At 38.4% G+C, this 22,781-nt stretch overlaps 1 protein-coding gene across 1 annotated transcript; it reads right to left on the bottom strand.

The window, feature by feature from the left end:
- Nucleotides 1-1,763: 1,763 nt before the first annotated feature.
- bnip3lb (BCL2 interacting protein 3 like b) lies at nt 1,764-21,154 on the bottom strand. Its single transcript, XM_026942658.3, has 6 exons — nt 21,018-21,154; nt 12,190-12,409; nt 11,718-11,787; nt 9,510-9,604; nt 9,103-9,252; nt 1,764-7,159 (listed from the first exon to the last, which is right to left on the bottom strand). Exons 1-6 carry the CDS (start codon nt 21,103-21,105, stop codon nt 7,111-7,113), a joined length of 672 nt encoding a protein of 223 aa, XP_026798459.2. The 5' UTR covers nt 21,106-21,154; the 3' UTR covers nt 1,764-7,110.
- Nucleotides 21,155-22,781: the final 1,627 nt, after the last annotated feature.

Below are 22,781 nucleotides of genomic sequence, written 5' to 3'. Positions count from 1 at the left end.
CTGATTCATCAGCTTTTGTCTCTCTGCACTCCTCAGGTCTTAAAGCCAGAGAAGGCCACACCCTTTACTGCTAGTCTCAGCCACTAGAGGGCAGAGTAGATCACTGACAATGGAAAGCTAGCAGTGATGGAGAATTCTGGCTTTTTTTTTTTTTTTTTTTTCCTTCAGTGAGTCAATTCATTTGACTCAGCTGAGCAACACGAGTCGACTCTTTCAGCTCCCTTTCAGAACTAGACAAACTTCATATTTTTGATAACAGTGTTCTTCTTTGGCTGAAATAATCTTATAAAGACCTTCTAATAAACAGAATAGTTTGACTTTACATTGCATTTCATATAAAATCTATTTCATTAATAAGATTTATTTCCATGGAATACACTAATAGCCTAATTTTAGTTCAGTTGTATTATTTATTCTCTTAAATCTCTCAGGACTTGGTGGTGGATCCAGACACACATTCCTGACTCTATTAACTCCATCCATTTTCCTTTTAGTTGTTACTTAATAATTTATAGCATTTACTGAAGAACACGCATAAAGCACGTTAATGAGCTTCCAGTTTAAGACAGAGGTGTCAAACATCTGGCCAGCGGTTAAAGGTTCAGATACGGCCCACCAAATAAATTTAGACTCTGAGTTCTGGATTAAAATCATCTTGTGGACTGTAACTGAACTGAAAGATTCAGAAAAAAAGAGCTCTTTTAGTCCACTAGGGGGCAAAATAGAGCAATAAACTCATGACCATAAACTCAGCTACTGACCAAATGTGATAATGATACACAATTTGGCCAAAAGTATGTGCACCCCTGACCATCACACCCACAAATTCTGAAGCACACAATTGTACAGAAGGTCTCTGTGTGCTGTAGCATTACAGTTTCCCTTCACTGGAAGGGAACAGCAAAGGGGAATAAATCTGGAATGGGATGTTCAACAAACACAATGGGTGTGATGGTCAAGTGTCCACATACTTTCGGCCATATACTGTATATAATTTTTCATTAGCATACTACAAATTTGATGCAGTAACTGTATTTTTTTTCCCCAAAAAAACTCAACTTCCACTTCAATATTAGGGGATATTTTATGTAGATTCATCACATAAAATCCAGAATAAATCCATTTCAGTTCCAGGTATATGGTAAAACCATAATTCTGCTTTTTTTGGTAATGAATTGCAGACTGTTCATCTGTTTTACAGATCATATATGCTACGTTCAATCGGTTTGTGATGAACACTGATAATTGAACACATTTAAGAGTTGCTGATGTGTTGCTGGTCTACTAAACTGATTTTTTTTTTTTCAGCCAAATTGACAATATACTAATTGTAACGTGGCTTGTTTCTTAAAATTTATTACCGTTTTTAAGAAACATACAGCACTGTGCAAATGTCTTGGCCATCCTAGTTTTTTTTCATGTGTAGAAATGTTTTAGATGTTTTATGACGTCTGTATTATTATCAGAACAAGCAAGTGAGACATTCAAAGTCTCCAGAAAAACTGTGACAGATATTCAGTAAAACTTCCAATCCCAATGTCCTTACAAAACTGCACAAAGTGTATCTGAGACTGCTGATGCAAACTGTCATCACACCAAATACTGACTTCGTTTAATTTATTACTGTTAATGCCGAAGACTTTTGCACAGTACTGTACTCTTTACATGATGCATAAACCAGAGCTTTGCTCAATGCACTATTTTTTTTATAAAACAATGTGCATACTAAAGTAGACAAAACAAAACAAAACAAATAAAAAAACCATGCTTTCTTCTTTAAATTTTAATGTCAAAATGATTAGAATTGTGCAGGGACAGGGGTAAAGAGTTCTCCACACCCAAAAGCAGCTCACTGTAATCTTTAGCTCAGCCACAATCTAAACAAAGCAACAAAATCAATTCATTAACTCTAGGTAATAATGCATTTAAAAAAAAAAAAAAAAAAAAAAAAAAAAAAAAAGAATCAATTCAAAAGAAAGAAACCGGACCTGACGGTGCACAGAGGAGATACGACGCGAATACGCGCATGATGAAGAAGAGGAGGTTTGTGAGGAGATTTTATGGAAGAAAAAAAACGGAGGAAAATTGTCAAAAATGTCACAAGTTTGCTTTAAGACACAATGTGTCTATGATGTAGAAGAAAAATATCTGAGAACGTGTTGGTAGGAGGAGATACACTCAGAAAGGTTCTGAAAGGTTTTACAGAATCTAAGAAGCATTAATTATCCAACGATTCCTTAAAGAAGCCTTGAAGAACACTAAAACTATACCAGGACTATGCTGAAATAAGAGTGAAACAGTTATACTGTTAATGGTCTGTTACAGAAATTGCAAAAATATCGGAAAAATATCTCCCTGGAAATATGCTCCAAGACATGAGCGAAAAATCTTAAAAATATCCATATTACTATGATCAACAAGCGAAGACCAAGAACATAGCAACTTTCTTCAGGAAATATATAAATCCATGTACTGCTGCCTCATGTGGCATTTGATTTCATTTTAATTGTAAATAATGCCGAGCTATGAGCTGAAAAGTGATCTCATATTCTGAATTGATCATATAGCATGTTCAGTATCACACTCCTGGAGACAGATGAAATGTTTTTGTCTCTGGACACATGAACAGTTTAAGTACAAAAATACTGCTCGTCTGCGGAGAATTACGAAATCGCTAACTTGCGCATTTTTCCACTTAGCCCAAATATGTGCTTCAAATGACGTCATTAAGATCATTTATAGATACAGACAGACAACTTCTTTAAAAAAAAAAAAAAAAAAAAAAGTGACTGTCCATAACCAAAGATTTAAGTTTAACGTGGAAATGTATTATCACTCTGGTACAATTTCATGTACAATTTAATCTTTGGGGCGGAGCCTAGAGGGCGGAGTCATATTAAATGTAGCTAATTCACAAGGCTGCTTTCACACTTTTTCAGACAAAGCATGCAAGCTGTCACCATGACAACGCGCTTACCAGTCCTAGCTAGTATCAGCTAACTAGCCTAGCTTGCTCTCTAGATTAGATGAATTATTCTCAGTAACGCAGATGAAATAAAGTTTGGTGTAACTCTGGGGACGACGAAGCTGTTTGTCACCGTGAGGCTGAAAATCAAGAGAATTTGAGCGGATGACTGTTTGCTTACTACAGTTAATGTGCGATGCCACGTCACGTACAGGTAAACATCCTAAAAAAATACACACGCTGTTATGGAACGTTGGATTATTAGCAACGAAACATTTTTGTAAATCTCCTCATATTCACTCACTAACAAAACTAATTTTTTATCAGCACTTTATCCTCCATGTTTGTATTTCTCGCTTCCCCCCAGCTTGTGATCTGATTGGTCAGGAGTGCCTGACGTTATGCTACGTTTTTCTAAAAAGATAAACGTTTTTTTTAACTTTTGAAAGCTCTGCTGTGACCTGAAAAAAACAAAAAAAAAAGCAAAAAGGGAGTACATGTAAAGCGTGAGCTGACGGGTCAGAAAAGGCAGTGTGAAAGCAGCCTAAGACAACATGGCCGCCTCCATTAGCATTCCAGTGTTCAGCTACGTGATGAAGTTTTGTTCATGTTTATAGTTGACTGTAATGCTGAAATCCATTGTACTCGGAAAGTTCCAGGTCAATTTTCCCTGAGATCTAAAAGCGTACCAGTACTTCGAGTCTTTGCAAGGTCATATTGGTATGCCTAATCTGTGAATTTGAGAAACACATTAATAAGATCTGCATGATTAACGATGAGAAATGACGTATGTTAAGTCAAGTGTTCGGTTCACCTTTGCTCATAAAAATGGTATCACAATGCTCTTATCACGGTAGTAAAATTGGGCTGAAATCAAAAGAATTCTGTTACAAACCTAAACCTGTCAAACACATTTTCACAAAAGCTACATATCAAGTAAAGCCAAGTTTTATCAAACAGAAAAGAATGCGAAAGGATTTCTGTTGACTGTGTGAGCGCCGCCATATTGTTGTGACGTCTGGTGTGTTTATGTCAGAGAACTCAGGCTACAGGTGGATGTTGCCTGAGTTGCTGACTTGGCATTCAGAGTTGAACGACCTCTCCGTTGCACTTTTCCATGTCGGAAGGCTGGTTTTTCCAAGTTCCGAGTACAATAGACTGCACTTATTCAGTAGTCCCACTGTGTCCTGCACCACACTACTACAAAACACATATCAGATTTTGAGAAAGATATTAACAGAAACGATTTTTGGGTGATTTCCGTTACTTGTTAGCCTCCATCCCTCGTAGCTTCAGTACAAAACTAAAGCAAAGCGGATGTCTTGACTTATCAAGTACATTTGGTTTAAGTGGGAAAACATTCATTAGTTACTTCCATTTTTTTCCCAAACCATTCCTTTAACACTACCTGCGAATAAAAACCAGTACATTCCACATTAATGCCATTTAAAGTGCCTCAGCTCACCATCTTGATCTGCAAATCTAGCTCGATATCCATGAACAAAAGATGTGACCCTGCTATAATATGACTGTCTTACACTATTTAAGGTGCAAGTACACTTCACTTTCACCACACAGACGTGGGCACACAGCATCGTTCACACACTCGCCTGCGTATCTTATGTACATCTGGAGGATTAGAAATGACGTCCACTAGATGGCACGTCTGAGCCAAAACATCTCCGGTCATCTGGTTTCCGAGTCAAACGGTAATGTTTAGCGATTTCATGAACAGCAATGTTAAACACAACTACAAGCTCTATTTCTCTTTAAAGCTTTCTGCTGTCTGCGAGATTGTTGTCATGATCTGTGTCTCAAATAAAACCCCTCATTGTACATCCAAAAATATTTACTAATCTAGACAAGCCAGAAGACTGGTACTCAAAACAGTCCTTTTGGTAGGTTTAAGAGTTTTTTTTTTTTTTTTTAAATCAAACACCAACTTTAATAGGAAAACTGTTAGTACTCCATAACGGTCTAGATTATTACATAAGTATGCGATTTGAGACACAATGCTAGTTTGTTTATTGAGTTGTGGACACAGTGTCACATGGTGCTATACCGCCTACACTAGGTACGTTAATATTACACACGTCGAGTTCATTTCTGAGGACGTGCACAAGCGACGCACCAAACGACCTCAGGATACGCGTGGCGGCCATCTTGCGTACGCATACGCATAGTTAACAGCAGGTATAAACCAGCCTTCACTGAACATCGTTAAGAGTCGAGCATTCGCAAGCTAACATCAGTTATAAAAAGTTAGTTCCAACCACGCACTCTGACTGGTTGAAACACATTCTAGCTGCAGTGTTATATCTGATAAGGGCGTGGGTTGTTCACCAAATGTGTATCATTGCGCTGACTATGGGTTGTCAGGTGCGTTACTCCAAGCTATTTCAAACTATTCACCATAAAAAAAATATTAGAAATAAAAAAATGGCTTAGTATCTTGACCCCTGGTTCTAAAAGAGGCGTGTGAAGCGTAGACAGGGAGTCTGCAATTTTATTTTTTATTTTATTATAGCAGTGAACATGACAACCCACAATTATCAAAGTTATTGCATCTACAACTAACGTCAAATCAGATCTAATGACAATTTGAATAAAACTGGGTTCTATGGGTGAGAAGTTCAGAAATTAAAATAACAAAAAAATATTACTGGATACATTTAAACAATTGTTAGCGCATGTTTGTAAAAATATGTACTCTGCATTTTTAAATTTTTTTTTTTTTTATAAAAAGTTCAAGAACCCCTGATCTAGACCCCTCTCTCTGATTGCTGAGTGTAAAGTCAGGTCTGGAAAATACTTTTTTTCTGATATTGGAGCAAAGTTCATATATATTAAACTTGTAAGTAAAGTTATGCAGAGTTGAAAGAATATAATCTCCAGAATATAATCTTTAATGCTGAGGAACCAAATAAGGAAACCTACAGATTAGATGCTAGTTTACAAGCTCGACAAAAAGTGTGGGTTTTTTTTTTATAGCAATATTTTACTCGGTTTTACTGCAACAAGCCACTTAGTAGTGGAGCTATTTTTGGAGCAGAAGAAACGGCCGATAATGAAAAGACAAAAGGAAAAAAAAATAAAAAAATGAAGCAACACAAACACAACAGACATGACAAATGACAATCTCTTTCCACACATCATCTCACACCGATCGACTGTCACGCAAATTTAAATACATCACAATAATTTCACGCTTCACATGTAACAGGTCTCGCCTATATCTGGGTCTTACAGATACATACCGGGTTTTCCAGAAAAGATGCTCAGAATTTAAAAAAAAAATAAAAATGACAAGGTCACATCATCACTAAAGTCATATTAATTAAAATGTTTCATTTGGACTGCATTTAAAGGTGGGGTCTAGTTTCGCTTCCGTCTCATTAGTGTTGCTGGAATATAGTTTTTGCTACAGTCCTGATCTTAGCCTCGGAAATACATCCTTCCAGACCTTATAAAATCAATATCGGGAGAATTTGTGCTGGTTTGATAATGTTAATTAAGGATATTGTTAATTACCATAACTGCTGGATTAGCATGTATGTATAAATGCGCATATAATAATGAAAAAAAAAAAAAAAATGCAGAAATGATAATTGTTTCAATCACTGCACTGCAAAAGGAGTCCAGAAAATATGGCAGGTTTAAAAATAAATTAAAAAGACTAAATAAACCTGAAACACCTCAATAAGCTATAAAGGAAGATCTACGATAAACGCATGCTGATATATTTACTTTAATTGATCCCCGGCTTTTTTTTTTTTTTTAATTAATTTTGTGAGTGGAATCTTTCTGGGATCACACGGGTTTGGTTTAAACTCCGCCCCCTCGGTATCCACCCCCACAACACTGAACACACAACACAACTGTAATCACTCATGACAATACAGAACAGAGGAAAAATAATAGCGCGTTTATCGGTCTCCTGGTCTCTTATGGCACTTTAGGCCAAGCAGAACACGAGCAATGCAGAAGTGGACTGTACCAATGTAAAAGGAGAGGTGGATGAGAAAGACAATTAAAAAAATAAAATGTGATTATGGGGTGAGCAGGGGGCTACGTTTCTTGTACAAACTGCGACACTCTCTCAAATCCACACGAGCCACGGCTGAGGCGCTTCTACACTTCGATGCTTAAAACGAGCTGGCGGGGGGCGTCGTCAACCTCTTCCCGATATACACCCTGTCAGAGAGAGAGAGAGAGAGAGAGAGAGAGAGAGAGAGAGAGAGAGCAAAAGACAGATCAGTTACATGCAACAGTTTTTAGGTTCTAACACTGTTTGCTGTTATTCTGCATGTTTTTCACAAAACCCGAGACATTATATTCATCTTTACTGATAATGTTTTCACCTCGGCACAAATGACTGACATCTACTTCTCCGAGTCGCTCCAATTTCCAGATATTTCTCCTGTTATCCTTCTTGGTTGACTCCAGTAATTTGACAACAGGAAGAAAGTCTACAACAGGGGTTCCCAAATTTCTCAGGCAAACGACCCCAGACCAATATGGACATTTCTTTATTAAGTCTGTAGCAAATGTATGTGTAACATAAGCTAATAAAAGCCAAAGGAATATTCCTTGCACTGACTTAGCAGTCTAGCAGGAAGTGTTGTGTTGTTATAGGAAAATAAGAATTCCTGATGCATGGTTTTGCACGTGCAGAAGCAGCGACGATGCGACTGGCATCGTTCACACACTCGTCTGCTTATCTTATGTACGTCTGGAAGATTTTTATTCCGAGCCAAAACATCCCTGTCCGTCAGGTTAACAAAGTCGAGCTGTAAAATGTTTAGTGATTTCATGCACAGCAACATTTAACAGAGTGATGAGATCTGATTGACTTTAGAACTTTCTGCTGTCGTTGTGATTATTATTGTCACGAGCTGCGTCTCAAATGGAAAACTCTGACCTTACATTCAAATCTACATTGACTAATCCAGATATCCAGAAGACTGGTACGCAAAACAGAGCTTTTGGAAGGTTTTAGGGGACATGAGTGGTTTTTAAAATTCAAATACTAACTGTAACAGGAAGCCTGGTCAGTCTTAGTGCTCAATAACGCTCTAGCATAGTACATAAGGATGTGATTTGAGACACAATGCTAGTCTGATTAGCGGAGTTAGAGTTTTATCCTTATTGTCTTGGCTTGTCTGAATGTGACCTCCAGAAATATTTCAAAATATTAGCACACAAAATCAGTCTTCGATATTTCCAATAATAATTTGTGAAATAAATAAATGAAACAAAAGAGGAGTTTGTGAGTTTCGCTCCGAGACCCTATTTGTAAATCAAGCGACGCCGCGTTGGGTCGCGACCCCTAGTTCAGTAACTCCTGCTCTAATGGTTCAAATAAGCCTTTTAAATCTTAAAAGGTGTTCGTACGTATCATCTTCTTGTCTAGGTCTTGTCCTGATGCATTGCCAGGTCAATATTCTTAGGATTTCAACTCTTGACTATTAACCCAATAAAACTGCATGTGTGAAAGCGGCTTTAGGGATGCACACCTGCGTCCAGCCTCGTTAGTCGAAATAATTATGACACTTACATCCATCCGTCATTCCAGCACAACTGCTGCACAAAAACATGCTATCTGACAATGAATAGCATTGTATTTTGCCCAGTACTTGAACTACAATGATTTAAAATGTATATATAATAAGCTGCGCTTTATGTGTGTTATGTTAATTATCCATAAGTAATCATTTGGAACGGGAATATTTTTCACCATTCCGCTGTTCCTCGTGTCGTCTCAGGGAGTTTTTCCTCACAATGTCGCAGCTGGTTTGTTCGTTAGGGGTTTAATGAATTACATAAACTTACATTGGGATTTCTGTAAAGCTGCTTTGTGTCAAAGCTCTATAAAAACAACACTGAACTGAATTGATGTATTGAAGGTACATTTGGAAGTCACATAAGACTTGTTTTTATTTTCTGTATTGAATAATTAGATTGATAAATTGGGGTGAATCCAACTGTCTGGGTTTAAGTTTAGCCGTAACAGTATCTAACTAGAAAAAGCCCAATATGCATGTATAATATATATGTAATGTGTGTGTGCGTGTATATATATATAAATAAATATATATCTATATATACACACACACATATATAGACGTAGTGCTCACCCGAGCCCCAGGACCAGTAAGTGTGAGAGCAGCAGTGAGGGGAGAAACACTCGGAGGAACTCGGCAGAGAAGATCCCTCCTTTCTTCATGGCTCCAGTTTTCCGCATGCTGAGTGTGACGGCTCTCCGAGGGTGACGGAAATGGAATTCCCTGCCACAGACACACAACACACACTCCTTATAAAATAAAGGTTTATGTTTTGTTAATTGAAAAAAAAAAAAAAAAACAATGTCTAATTTGTTTTTGGTCAATGTGTGACATTAAAGAGATAATCAGCTACACTTTTAGATACAAATTCTTCATACGAACGATTTTTAGATTAAAAAAAAAACATATACAAAAACCAAATATTTTAAAATTAAGTTTGACATAAGCCTCTCGGTCTGGAAAAAAGCAGCGTCACACACTTGGGAGGAACGTTCTCGGGTCTGCTGGACCAGTCGGCCACCCAGTCCGGGTCCTTCATCAGAATTTCATCATCCCTCATTTTTTCCAGCGCCTCCTACACACACACACACACACACACACACACAATTATAGATAATTCACATAAAATTGGATCACAGCTTTCCAAATTTAGTCCAATCTGTATGTCATTTTTATTATAACTCTCACACATCTACAGATTTACAGAAGTGCACATTATACTCTCTATGAAAATAAATTAATAAATAATGCCAGTAATACTTCTTCCACCTTAATATCAGCTCCAATCCTGCCAGGTAACGATAACAAATAATCCCATGAGTTGCATCATATCTTCAAATTCGCTCACGTCTTTCATCTGATGTCCTTTTGATATATCGATTTTTTTTGCCACTCATTTTACACGACACTATCTCTGACAACGTTCATTTTTAAGGTTTTCCAGACAACAGCTGACATTCTGGTTTTATGCTACATTTTTCGAGGTAGGTATTCCAGTATACAGCTGCACAAAAAATCATATTAAAATTCATTTCTCAGTGCAAACTGATTCAAAAGCAGCGTGTTTTCTGCAACACAAAACTGAGTGGGGGTGAGTGATATGACACAAACATCATACCACGATTCTCAAAGACTTTTCATTTACATTTGAAAAAAGCAGATTTATTTAATGTGTACAAAAATGTACTTCCTTTTTTTCTTAAAAAAATGTATACAAAAATAAATAAATATTAAACACAAATATAAATAAATATTAAACACTGAAAAGGAGAAAAAATAAAAATAAAAAAAATTAAAAGTACAAAATGTTAACATCACATCAGCTGCTTCTAGTTAATGTGTAATTATTTTTAAAAATATTACATTAATTATATAAGAATACATTAAAAATGTAATAAAAAGGTAACACAATATCTCAGAAAAACGTATCGTGATGTAATTGATCACAATATCGATGTCATATCGAGTGTCACTTTTCCGCTTTGTGGACTTTGAGCTTAGAGACGCTGTACGACCTGATCTCACACACACACACCTCACACACACACATACATCTTACAGACCTCACACACACCTCACATGCTTCTTGTCGTGTTATAAATGTTTAACATTCCATGCTGAACACTAAAGTCCTGATCACTAAACAAACTATGATTAAATGTCTGAAAAGAATGAATGAGGTGAGTGAGTCATGACAAGCGCCATCTTGTTTAAAACTCACTAATGACACATCGCGCGCATTATTTACTAATTTATTCATCATTACTTACTAATTATTTAAGCAGCTTAAGTATCGCAGCTTTACTTTTATCTTTAGGAGGAAAAGTTGTATACTGAAGAGCGGTTATTTTAGCTCAGGATTCTCGCGGTTGTATTCGAGCAGTCATTCACAAACATGTAAGGGTGTAAGGATGTAAGGACAGTCTGAGAATCAGTCAAAGTATCGAGATCTCAATTCCAAGCTGAAATAATCGTGATGCCTATTTTACCTTGAATCGTGCCGCCCTTGTCTCCTGATACTGTACACAGTATACAGTACAGTGCAAAAGTCTCAGGCACATGCAAAGAAATGCTGTAGAGCAAAGACGCCTTCAAAAATAATGAAACTAAATGTTTCTACGTTTAAAAAAAGTACTATAAAGAGCAGTAAACAGTAATAAATGAAACAAAGTCAATATTTGGTGTGATGATTCTTCGCTTTAAAATAAAAACAGTATCTCAGGTGCAGTGTGTGCAGTTTTATAAGGAAATGAGCTGGAAGTGTTACTGAGCATCGTGCAGAAGCAGCCACAGTTCTTCTGGAGACTTTGACTGTCGACTCGTTTCTTATTTCTGCAGCGAAACCCAGCAGCCTTCATTATGTTTTTATCTGAAAAGTGTCTCTTATGGAATCTGCTGCTTTCTTTACTGACATACAAACATTTTTCTGTAACATTTCATTTTGTGCTGGAAAACTAATGTTCGGAATCTAAAATGCTTTTTGTACTGAATCAATAATGTAGAAGTCAGAAAATAAAAATCTATAACAAAGTTTGTACTAAAAAAAAATATATATGTATATATATAGGGTGTCTAAGACTTTTGCACAGTTACATAAGTACATAGAATTCTGGATACATATACACAGTATATACATATATATTTATATTTTAAAAAAGTAATGAAAATCAAATTCAGTGCAGGAGTACCTGGTTTTCTCCTCTGTCCACGTCAAAGCTGATCTGACCTTCATCCTGAGGACTGTGTGGACGTGGTGGACTGCAGGACGGAAACACATATAGACGTATATTAATTTTAAAATTCCCGAGCACAAGAGGTGTCCAGCGTTCCACGTTTTTAGCACTTCGTCCAGGTATTAAATAGTGCACTACATCTGAGCGAACCTCTGAATGTGAACCTGTGATAAAAAAAATTAAAAATGATAAAAAATAAAGGGCATGATTTGGCTGGATTTGAACGTGTGCTCGATTAGTGACAACACAATCCAGTTTGTATGTTGTGATAATGAAACTTTTAAAAGTACCAGTGATGGTTCTGATCACCATGGATTTTACTGGTGGACTGAAAACAGTGAATTATGCGACTGCTTTCTCAGAGAAGGACATGTGACGATTTGTTGCTGCTCTTGTTGCTTTCCCGAGCCCTGAACTGTTCCACTACCTGTCGCAGGAGGAGTTGCTGCGGCTGGACTCGTGCTGTGCGTCCAGCAGGATCTTCTCCATGTCTCCGTTATGGATGGAGGAAGAAGAAGGCACGTGTTCCAGCCCTCCGACTATCCCGTCATCCTCTTCAACGACCTGGGCCAAACTGGACATGCCCGGAGCGACGGCCTGCGACGTCTCGGGTGAGTTCCTGTTCAGCTCGAGCTCCACCCACGAGCCTGAGGACAGGAAATGTGAAAAGCATCAGAACTGAAAGCAAGGAAAAGTCGCTAATGTCCTACACAGTACCGAAATATAAACAGGGGACATCGAGGGAACCATAGCGGGATTTCAAAAGCACTAATCTGTGAAATAAGGAAATAATAAACTCCATGTGGTGCTGATATAAGAAAATAATCAACAATGGGGTGGCGTGATGAAGTGGAGTTACTGAGTTTTATTTGTGCTATATAATTACATTTAATGTTGTGCAACATCTGCAAAACAAGCTTGTTCCTGTTCTCACTTAGCAACTATAAACAGTCGTTCCCTCACCAGCTTCCACGTTTTTCTCTCTCTTGAAGTCAATCAGACAAAAAAACTAAATAATATAACTATAAAATAAACAATAAAACAATAAAATTAAGAGAAAAAAAACACAGCTTGTCATATTATCAAGAAACCGCAACATGTAAACTCGTCTGTCCTGAAGACGTCGGAAAACTTAAAGTTACAGCTTCACCTCTGGCTGTTACAAAGCGCTGACACTGGAGACTCCTTCCATAAACCTCACCATATGAAAATGTACAGTTATGAGAATGAGGGGTTTGAATCTGATGTGTTTTTGTGAGTTTAAGGGGTTAAATCAGGCGCGCTGGAGCTGTTAGTGCCCTTTCACCGTTTGGCTTGGAGAATAAAAAGCTAATCTCTTTTGTTATTCGTTTCACTCGTGCGAGTTCCTCCCTCGTCAGCTCAGCAGAAGTTCGCACTCCGGCGCTGGGTTATTTTTAGACCGTGATTTCGACACTGTTTGCAAACCTGTGTTGTAACACTGATGTCACTCAGCAGGCACACGTTTTCCTTCTTTTGTTCAGCTCCAGCTATTGAAACTCACCTGCTGATTTACTCGTTTAAACGCTCCTGCGCTGTACGGATTAGAGCTGCACAAGTCAGCATTCTCGCTTATGATGCTTGGACCACTGTTTTTTAAAGAAACAATCTGTATATTTAGTAAACTTTTTACACTGAGCCAAAAGCCATGACCTGAGTCAAATGATCTGGCTCACTGAAAAGAACTGGAATTCCAATCGCTTACACAGTGTAATAAAAAAAAAGAAAAAAAAAAGAAATACTGATATAAAGGATTCAGGCTAGACTAAAATCCCAGACATACACAAAGAATAATTCCATTAAGCCACCTTCATAAATAAAAAAATCAGGCTACAGGCAGAGTCAATGACAGACAGAGTCAGAGAGAGACACACAGAGAGAAAGAAGGACAGAGTCAGAGAGACACAGAGAGAGAGACAGAGAGAAAGACAGAGACAGAGAGAGACAGAGAGAGAGAAAGACAGAGTCAAAGAGAGACACAGAGAAAGAAGGACAGAGTCAGAGATAGACACAGAGAGAGAAGGACAGAGACCGAGAGAGAGAGACCGAGAGAGAGAGAAGGACAGAGACCGAGAGAGAGAGACACAGAGAGAGAGAAGGACAGAGACACAGATGGCGAAAGAGACCAAGCCGGGCAAAGACAGAGACAGACATGCACAAAGATGGCCAAAGACAGAGATGATGACAGACACAAAGATGGAGACAGAGAGATGGAGAGAGACAGGCTCAAATGTTGACAGAGTCAGAGATGGACAGAGTCAGACAGACAGAGATGAAGACAGACAAAAAAAAAAGAGACAAAGATGAACAGAGAGAGAGAAATGGACAGAGACAGAGACAGAGGCAGACAGAGACAAAGATGGACAGAGACAAAGATGGACAGAGACAAAGATGGACAGAGACAGACAAAAGACTGACAGAGACAGACAAAAGACTGACAGAGACGGAGACCAACAAAGAAAGAGACAGAAAGACACAAAGATGAACAGAAATGGATAGAGACACAGAGACAAAGATAAACAGAGATAAAGGTGGACAGAGACAGAGACAGACATAAAAAAGGACAGAGACAGACAGAGACAAAGTTTAACAGAGACAAAGACAAACTGAGACACAGATAAAGATGGACAGAATCAGAAACGGAGACAGACAGAGACGGAGACAGACAGAGACGGAGACAGACAGAGACAGTAGGATTTCCCAGAAGCCCTCTGCTGGCTGAGCTGAACTCTATTTACAGCATGGTGAAAGGACAGTAAATGCCTCTCACTGCCTCCCGCTATAAACCACTGACATGTGAGCCAAAACCTTACGTGAGCCCAGGCAGGAACACACACACTCCCCCCCCAACCCCCACCCCCCCTCCACCGCTCTCCCTCTCTTTCTCTCTCTCTCTCACACACACACACACACACACACACACACAAGCTTATTGTTCATGACTTGGCACAGCTGAATTTTTCGTGTCTCTCACTGGCCTCTGTGCTTTTCTTATCTCATCACGAGTTCTGCGTTCACACACAAACACACTATCGATTATCCGAGATACAAATACAGCAACAAATATAACGTTTCAGGAGATTAAGAAAGAGGCAGGAAAAACAATCACATGACTTCCTTAAACCGAGTAAACATGTGGGTCATGTGACTCGAGAGCATGCTGACTTTGCTCTGAACCTGAGATCTGATGAACTGAGCAGGAAACTCATATCAACACACACCATCTCTCTCTCTCTCACACACACACACACACACACACACACACTCTGTTTCGAAGACTGAACATTCTGATCAAGATATCGGCTGACACGTGGATTTTACATGGCGATGGAGCAGAACCTGATAACGGCTGAGCAATAACTCATCCTGAAAAAAAAAAACAAAAAAAAACAAGAATGACTAGTAACGTAGTCCAAATCAAACCTCTGTCCATCAAAACGCCTCAGCAGCAGCTTCTGAAAAGCAACAACGCTCACCCCATACGATGCTTACTTAATCAATCCTTAAAGTGTGGACGCAGTTCTAGCCGCAGAGACAAGCAAAGAGAGACAAATCACGTTTGTGCAAATTCATTACGATAATCCAAACATCTGTAGAAACAGAGAGAGACAGAGATGGAGAGAAACAGAGTGTGAACAGAGACAGAGAGAAAAGAAGCGAGACCGAGCCGGACAAAGACAGAAAAAGACAGAGATGGACAGAAACAGAGACAAAGACTGACAGAGATGGAAACAGAGATATAGAGACCGTGGACAAAGACAGAGATGAACAGAGACGAAGACATACAGAGACAGAGACGGACAGAGACACAGACAAACAGAGACGAAGACATACAGAGACGGACAGAGACAAACCAGGTTTTTCTTTAAATTTGTGCAAATTCGTTACGATGATCCAAACATCTGTAGAAACATCCCTCAAGTTCCTACTCATGATTGGTTCGATTATGATAGAGACAGTTTTAAATATCCGCTTTGTTTACATTTTCCCTCTTAAAAAAAGTTGAGTACAAGAATTCACATGTAATATGTACCTATAAACTGACAAAAAGTATGATGTGTCGCTCTTTAATTTAAAAAACCGCAAGTGCTGGCAAACGGCTGTTGTGTAAGAGGAATAAAACACTCCAGGATGTGCTGTTGCAGGAAAATAATCAATGGTAACTGCTTTATCACACCAGCAGTGAGTATTGTTGAGTATGATCCTATAACAGCACGACAGAGTGTTTTACTCCTCTTCTACCACAACTATTTCCAAATGCTAACCTTGCAGCTTTTATCAGTTTATAGTTACGGTTAATGTTGTGGAAGGTCTGCGGAATAAGCCTCTCGACAAACAAAAAGGCTCTCGTCATGTTACTGAGAAACCGCAAAGCGTAAACAACTCTGTCCTGTCGCAAAGATGTCGCAAAACTTCAAGTTTACTTCTGGAACTGGAGACTCCTTCCATAAATGTTAAACAAACATCTCCTTATAGAAAACTTTTAAACTATTAAACGTTTAATTTATTATCTGTTTGTGTGAAGTGTCTCTGTGAATCAGCTGTCACTACTTACGTAATAATACTTGTGGGTATTATTATTACTATTATTATTATTATTAATATTATTATTACTACTACTATTGGGGATGGCTCTATACTATATCGTTAACTCGTACTCGTGAAAAAAATGCCCCAAAACCAACATTCACTACCACGTGAGATACTACGTGACATAAGCGATCTGGACGTACTTCATGTTTAATGCTCAGAGCTAGGATTGTGCGGTATAACGATATTATTGTCTCTACACTGCGTAACTGCGCTGTAATTCAATCACTGGCGTACGCTAGTACGAGATGTCACTCAAAAGTACACTAAAACAGCGGTCTTTTCTCTCGCCGATAAAATGGAAGATGAGCTAAGTGACACATGAACCTGGAATGATTTGCGTAGGTGTTTTGAACTCTCCCGCATTGACCGTCCCGTTCCGGAAGCCCCGCCCCCTTCCGCCCATCTCACGTGCTCCGGACTCGTGTGGCTCACACGCTCTTTTTGTCGCGGTAAGTGAAGAATGTTTCGAGTTCTTTAACATGAAAGACAATCTATCTATGTGTGTTCATCATTAGACAATATTTAATATCAATATATTCGTGAAGTGTTAGATTTGATACGTCATCGCGCATCGTTGTATTTAATCTTTTTCAGCCATTAGCTATTAGCTATATTTATTAGAGACAGCCCGAGAAAAAGGTAATGAAAAATGGCTGAAAAAGATTAAATACAACAATGCATGATGACGTATCAAATCTAACACTTCACGGATAATGTTAATGATGATGTTAATGATGATGAGGAGGATAAGAATGTGATTAATACACTGGCGCAGATGTTCCAACACTTTGCGCATCAACAGAGAAAAAAAAAAATCAGTATGAAGCCTGCTCAAAGCAAAGCAGACTGCAAACTGTGCTGTGAAAATATCAACAGGAGGAACTACAGCATCTTCCTTACGATACTCAGGCCACCTGATAAACCGTCTTTATGGTGTTTAAACAGTTTAAACACGCTGCCCTGAGGGCACAGAGCACTATCAGAGCTCGTGGTCATTAAAAAACATAAACACTGCCAGTCAGGAAGGGAAAGGAGACGCTGAAGTGGTGGAAACATGAGCGTGCAGTTAGATAAGAGGGCTGAGCACTGGAGCGCAGCCTAATCCTCTTCCACAGGGCACGTAACACATGTACACAGTTACAGAGTAAACTCTCACACAGCTCGAAGGAACTGTGCGAAGGAGGGAGGGAGAGAGAGAGATGGTGGGAGAGAGAGAAAGAGAGAGAGACAGAGAGAGGGTGTGTGTGTGAGACAGAGAGAGAGAGAGAGAGAGAGAGAGAGGGTGAGAGAGCGAGGTGGTGGCAGAGAGAGAGAGGGTGAGAGAGAGAGAGGATGCGAGACAGAGAGAGAGAAAGAAAGAAAGAAAGAAAGAGAGAGAGAGAGGGTGAGAGAGAGAGAGGATGTGAGACAGAGAGAGAGAAAGAAAGAAAGAAAGAAAGAGAGAGAGAGAGATAGAGAGGGAGGGTAAGAGAGAGAGAGAGATGGTGAGAGAGGGAGGGAGACAGAGAGAGAGAGAGAGAGAGAGAGAGAGGGTGAGAGAGAGGGTGAGAGAGCGAGATGGTGGTAGAGAGAGAGAGAGGGTAAGAGAGAGAGAGAGGATGCGAGACAGAGAGAGAGAAAGAAAGAAAGAAAGAGAGGTTGAGAGATAGAGAGGGAGGGTAAGAGAGAGAGAGATGGTGAGAGAGGGAGGGAGAGAGAGAGAGAGACACTAATTCCAACAGTGTGAGTCCCGACTCTCAGGCTGAGTGGTACGTGCGGCTCTATTTCTGGAAGCGAGTGGAATAAAACTGGACTCTCAGTTAAACTAAACGCTTAGGAAAGAAAAATAATGTAAGCGTGATTAAAGTCTCAGAGGAATTTCAGCACACTTTTCAGAGCAGAGCTGCTTCTTCAGATTTGACTGTGAAACGAACAGATAATGCACTAAACTATCCACATGTCTACCTTTTTACCTCATCAACGAATGGTGTTTAAAAAAAAAACGCTTGAACAATCAGTAGCGTTCCGCACCATGCTTTGAAAATTTGTACAGAAACGATAACGTTATTAGGGATTTTCTCCATCCATACAATCTTTGTGAGCCCAAAGGCTCTCAACTGGCGCACCAGAAAAGCGTTCACTCTATCGCTTATGTTCGATTAACATCCAGGAGTCCAGGAGAGCGAAATGGGCTGTGCTCGCTAAGTGGGAGGGGCATACGCTCTCTCCCCTGTCAGTCACAGCGACACTAGCCAACCGTGGGCATCTGTGAGGTCGCGTATGTGGAAGAGGGCGGATAGCGCGTTACGCTGCCTTGTGACGCAGCAGGAGCAGCAGATCAGAACGATGCGGCCGACTGGTTTCATGTGTCCGTGATAGCGGAGAGCTGGAGGGTGGATGGGAATTTCATAGCCTCTGTACTCGTACTCTGACAAGGACAATGAAGTTGAACCTGACCTGACCGCCAGATGAACAGTTAGGGAGAAAATAGCAATAAACAAACAAACAAACAAATAAATAAATAAGGCACCTGGAAATATGATGCAAGTTACAAGGAAAAAAATGCAATGAAAATTATTATTATTATTATTATTATTGTTATTAAAAATGACATAAAAAGTCACAAACAAGCTACAAGCATGTAAAGAGACAAAGGCACAGCTTGGGTGGGATGGAGGAACGGTGAGACGGTGAGACGGTGATAATTTCGGCTTTATGATGGAACATGATTTCAAAATCTAAATAGATTTACATTTTTTGAATTTCTCAAATAGATATAAATTAAAAAAAAATCTGTTATCTTTATACAATTTTTGATTAGAAGAAGCTGTCATGGCAATAAACACTATCGAACACTTGTTGTTGTTGTTGTTATTTATACTTTTGGCATCTTCTTTTATTTTTTAATTATTTTTGTGATATTTAGAAAGTTTGAGTTTGAATGGACTTGGATGCATTATAATTTAATTTAGAAAATATAAAAAAGAAAATATAATCTAGATGTAAAATATAAAACAATAAATATAATAATTAAAAAAATGTAATTCTTTCAGGAAATTCACTAAAGCTACAGTTTTCCACTTTTCCTGAGCACATCTGGATGGTGGGTTTTGGGAATTTTTTTTATCCACGGTCCTTCCTGCTGGTGTGTCGAGGGACGACGTGACGCTCTTCGATCATGCTGTCGCTCCAACGCCAGGTCTGTGCTCAGCTAACAGCAACGTGATGACTGGCTCTCCGCCTCATGTCACATCACGTCTTACTGAATACGAGCTGTCTTAGGAGTCACACAGAACTCACTCAGCCTTTCACATCTCAACCAAAGTCCCAGGCTTGTAAAATCGTCATGTATAAAGAATTAACACCTCGTGAACGCTCATTTAGACTCTGAACGATAGCTTTCAGCAGCTGCAGATTTAAAAACCGTACACATCTTACAGGCTTATAAAATATCAGCCTGTGTAGTGATCATCAACATAAGAAAATAAGGATAATTACGGCTCTACACCCGTATTTTATTACATCATTATCATTGTGTTGCACGTCTAAATATGAAGAGGTTTTCTTTCTTTATTTATTTTTGTGCTTCTTCTGCTTTTTCCCTTTAGAAATCTCTAAAGATTTCTACATTACAGACTTCAGACAAAACTATTAAATTAAATTAAATATGCATGTATATATGCATGTATATATAAAATGCAATTAGCAAACAAATATGTAGTGCATCATAGAAATATTTTCAGATTTTTTTTTCATATCCTACACACAATAAGTTTTATTTTATCCACACTTTCTTTTTCTTATTTCTTTCCATTCTTTTTTTGCCTTTAACTTTCCATTTTGTTGCATTTTTTTCCCCCATAAAATTAACATTTGATCCTTTAAGGCATATCACTAATATTTATACTACTCAGATTATTAGTATGCATTATGTACTATACAAGTATGCTAATAGACGAAATATCGCGATACAACACGAGATTTTCTTTTTTGACGGAAAATATAGACGTCAGATATCAACACAATATTTTAGATTAGAAACATGAAAATAGTGACGAAAGCAGCTGCTGTAAAGATTTTAAAAACCTTTCAGACCTCAAGAGAAGAATAACTGTAATTTAGATTTTAGAAATAATGCAAAAGCAGAGCTGAAATAAATCAAGGGAATATCTAACTGATTATTTTATATAAAGCTAACTAAATTTGATATCAGGCTTTTCTCAAGCACTGGGGTTAAAGTCACGCCAACGTATTTGTTTAAAAAAAAAAAAAGGTTAAAAAAAAAAAAACTATGAAGGTTTTAAAAAAAAAACAAAAAAAAACATGTAACATCTCCATGTTTTCGGTTGTCTTGTTGACATAAAGCCCAGCAAAGCCACGTCACAGCGTTGACCCTTATGATTGGTTCAGAGACTGTCAATCTTTCTTATTGTCCCGCCTCTTTTACACTCCGCGCATTATGATTGGTTATATCAGGTGTCAATCATATAAGCACCGCTATAGGGAATGCTTGGGTTAGTTGTTTTGAACTCAGAAAACGTCGTTTTGTACATAAAGCAACGTTTAAAAAGTCCTAAAAAACGCAAAATGTGGTACGATAAGGTCGTAACTTTCGCACTACACGGATGACAGTGTAATACGAGTCAAACAGGCGACCGTACGTACCGTTTAATCCCGGCTCTCCTGTGTTTCGTGTAGCAGCAGCGTCGGACATCGTGTCTCTGCACGGAGGCTCGCGTACAACTGCCAGCATACACGCGCGCGCGCACGCACGCCGAGCTCCTATTGGAGGATTTGTGTGTATGCTGATCATGGCGTAAATAACACCCTTATGTAAATAAGCATATAAACATGTCTTTCTAAAAAAATATATATATGTATATATATATATATATATATATATGTGATACTTAGTCTAATAGTACTGTTTAAAACGTAATTTGTCAATTCACGACGTCAATATTTCAATGTGGGAAGGAGTCGAAATGGTTAAATTCGTGAGATCACTGTTGCTAGGCAACGGAAAAAATATGGCGGCGAGTTTAAACTAGGGCCTGAGGTAGCACGTAGCTGTTAAAGTCTTTATGAAAGAAAAAAAAAAACACTATAAAGACTGAATAACAGTCAGAAATATCAACTTTTACCTCACGTCTTGGCAAATTGCTAAGAAAAGACAATTTTATGAGTAAAATTGTGGTTTGATTCCATATATGGCGTGTATTAAGTGATTAAGAAAATAAGGTACTAACACTGACCTTACTCCTAACCAGAACTTCATTACCTTTTATACAAATTAATCACTGAAAAACATATTAATCAATATGGAAGACTTACTGTGTTCAGACACAACACTTGTGCTAAGCATGGACACTAGCGTTATGCTAGCTAATGACTGAGGCAAACAATACAGCTAGCTAGCATTGCCTAATGACATTATAGAAAGTGATAACTATGCTAGAAATTAGTTAAACTGCTGGTAATATTAATGTTTATTTAAAATACCTTGGTGAATTAATAAGACAAGATTCACCACGACTAAAACTACACTTTAGCATCAACCGATAATCCAACTTCTACATGCGAGGCCATGTTGAGAAACAACATTGCAACACTGTTAGACTATTAGATTTGGTGTTATTAGAAAATCTCGAGTTTGGAAGTGTTTGAGTAACACAGGACTGGATTATTTATCTTGTAAACATCTGAATCTGTGTTTGTCCACCATGTAGACCATGAGCTTCTTCTTTTAGCTTATTCTTTGCCATTTCACACACAACCTTTCCATCTTCCAGAGTTTCTCTCATTGCAGAGAGAAATCCAAAAGAACAAATGAGACTCTGAGCTTTGAACACCTGTAATTCCATCTAAAAAGTTGCTAAACAGAGTTTAGCACATAATTGCAGGTTTAGAGTACAGTAATGTGAGGTGATAAGACTGCAACACAAAGGTTTCAGTAGGATAATACTGGCCCACAGCTCCACCACAACATTAACTCCATCACGCAGTTTTTTCACTGAAGTCTTTCTGCTGGAGAATCACAGATTATCGCACAATTTCTCAGAGATGAGGCCCATAAAGAACACCTTCTCCTACGTTCACAAGGAGGGTCATGAAAACCAACAGTGGTTTGTCAGAAGCCGAGAAGGATCTGAGGTAGAACGTATGAATTTTGTGCTAAACTGATAGACCTATACACAGACACACACTCACAAAGTTCACCTAATGAACGTTAATTAAATAAAGCAAGTGTCTTTCACATTCCATGTCCTTTCCCCTTCAGTTAATTGTTTTGTTTTTTCTGCCAGGCAAATTTTATTCGTGTTTGGTCTATTTTATCTGCAAAAGCAGAATATTGTAGATTTCAGGTACTGTATTGCTGCAGCAGTGGGTCAAAAATCGTAAATGCTACACCTAAACTGTAAATTACGA

The sequence above is a fragment of the Pangasianodon hypophthalmus genome, chromosome 17, assembly GCF_027358585.1.
Source record: "Pangasianodon hypophthalmus isolate fPanHyp1 chromosome 17, fPanHyp1.pri, whole genome shotgun sequence".
NCBI classification, from domain to species: Eukaryota; Metazoa; Chordata; class Actinopteri; order Siluriformes; family Pangasiidae; genus Pangasianodon; species Pangasianodon hypophthalmus.
Note: the sequence above shows the minus strand (reverse complement) of the source record. Positions and strands in the feature narration are given on the sequence as shown.

Excerpts from the sequence above, each read along its gene's own strand:
- bnip3lb (XM_026942658.3), bottom strand. The coding sequence starts at position 21,105 with ATGCTGGCAGTTGTACGCGAGCCTCCGTGCAGAGACACGATGTCCGAC. Across the intron at positions 12,410-21,017 it reads AGGAGAGCCGGGATTAAACG|GCTCGTGGGTGGAGCTCGAG; the intron begins GTACGTACGGTC and ends TCCTGTCCTCAG. Across the intron at positions 7,160-9,102 it reads TTACTGGTCCTGGGGCTCGG|GGTGTATATCGGGAAGAGGT; the intron begins GTGAGCACTACG and ends TCTCTCTGACAG.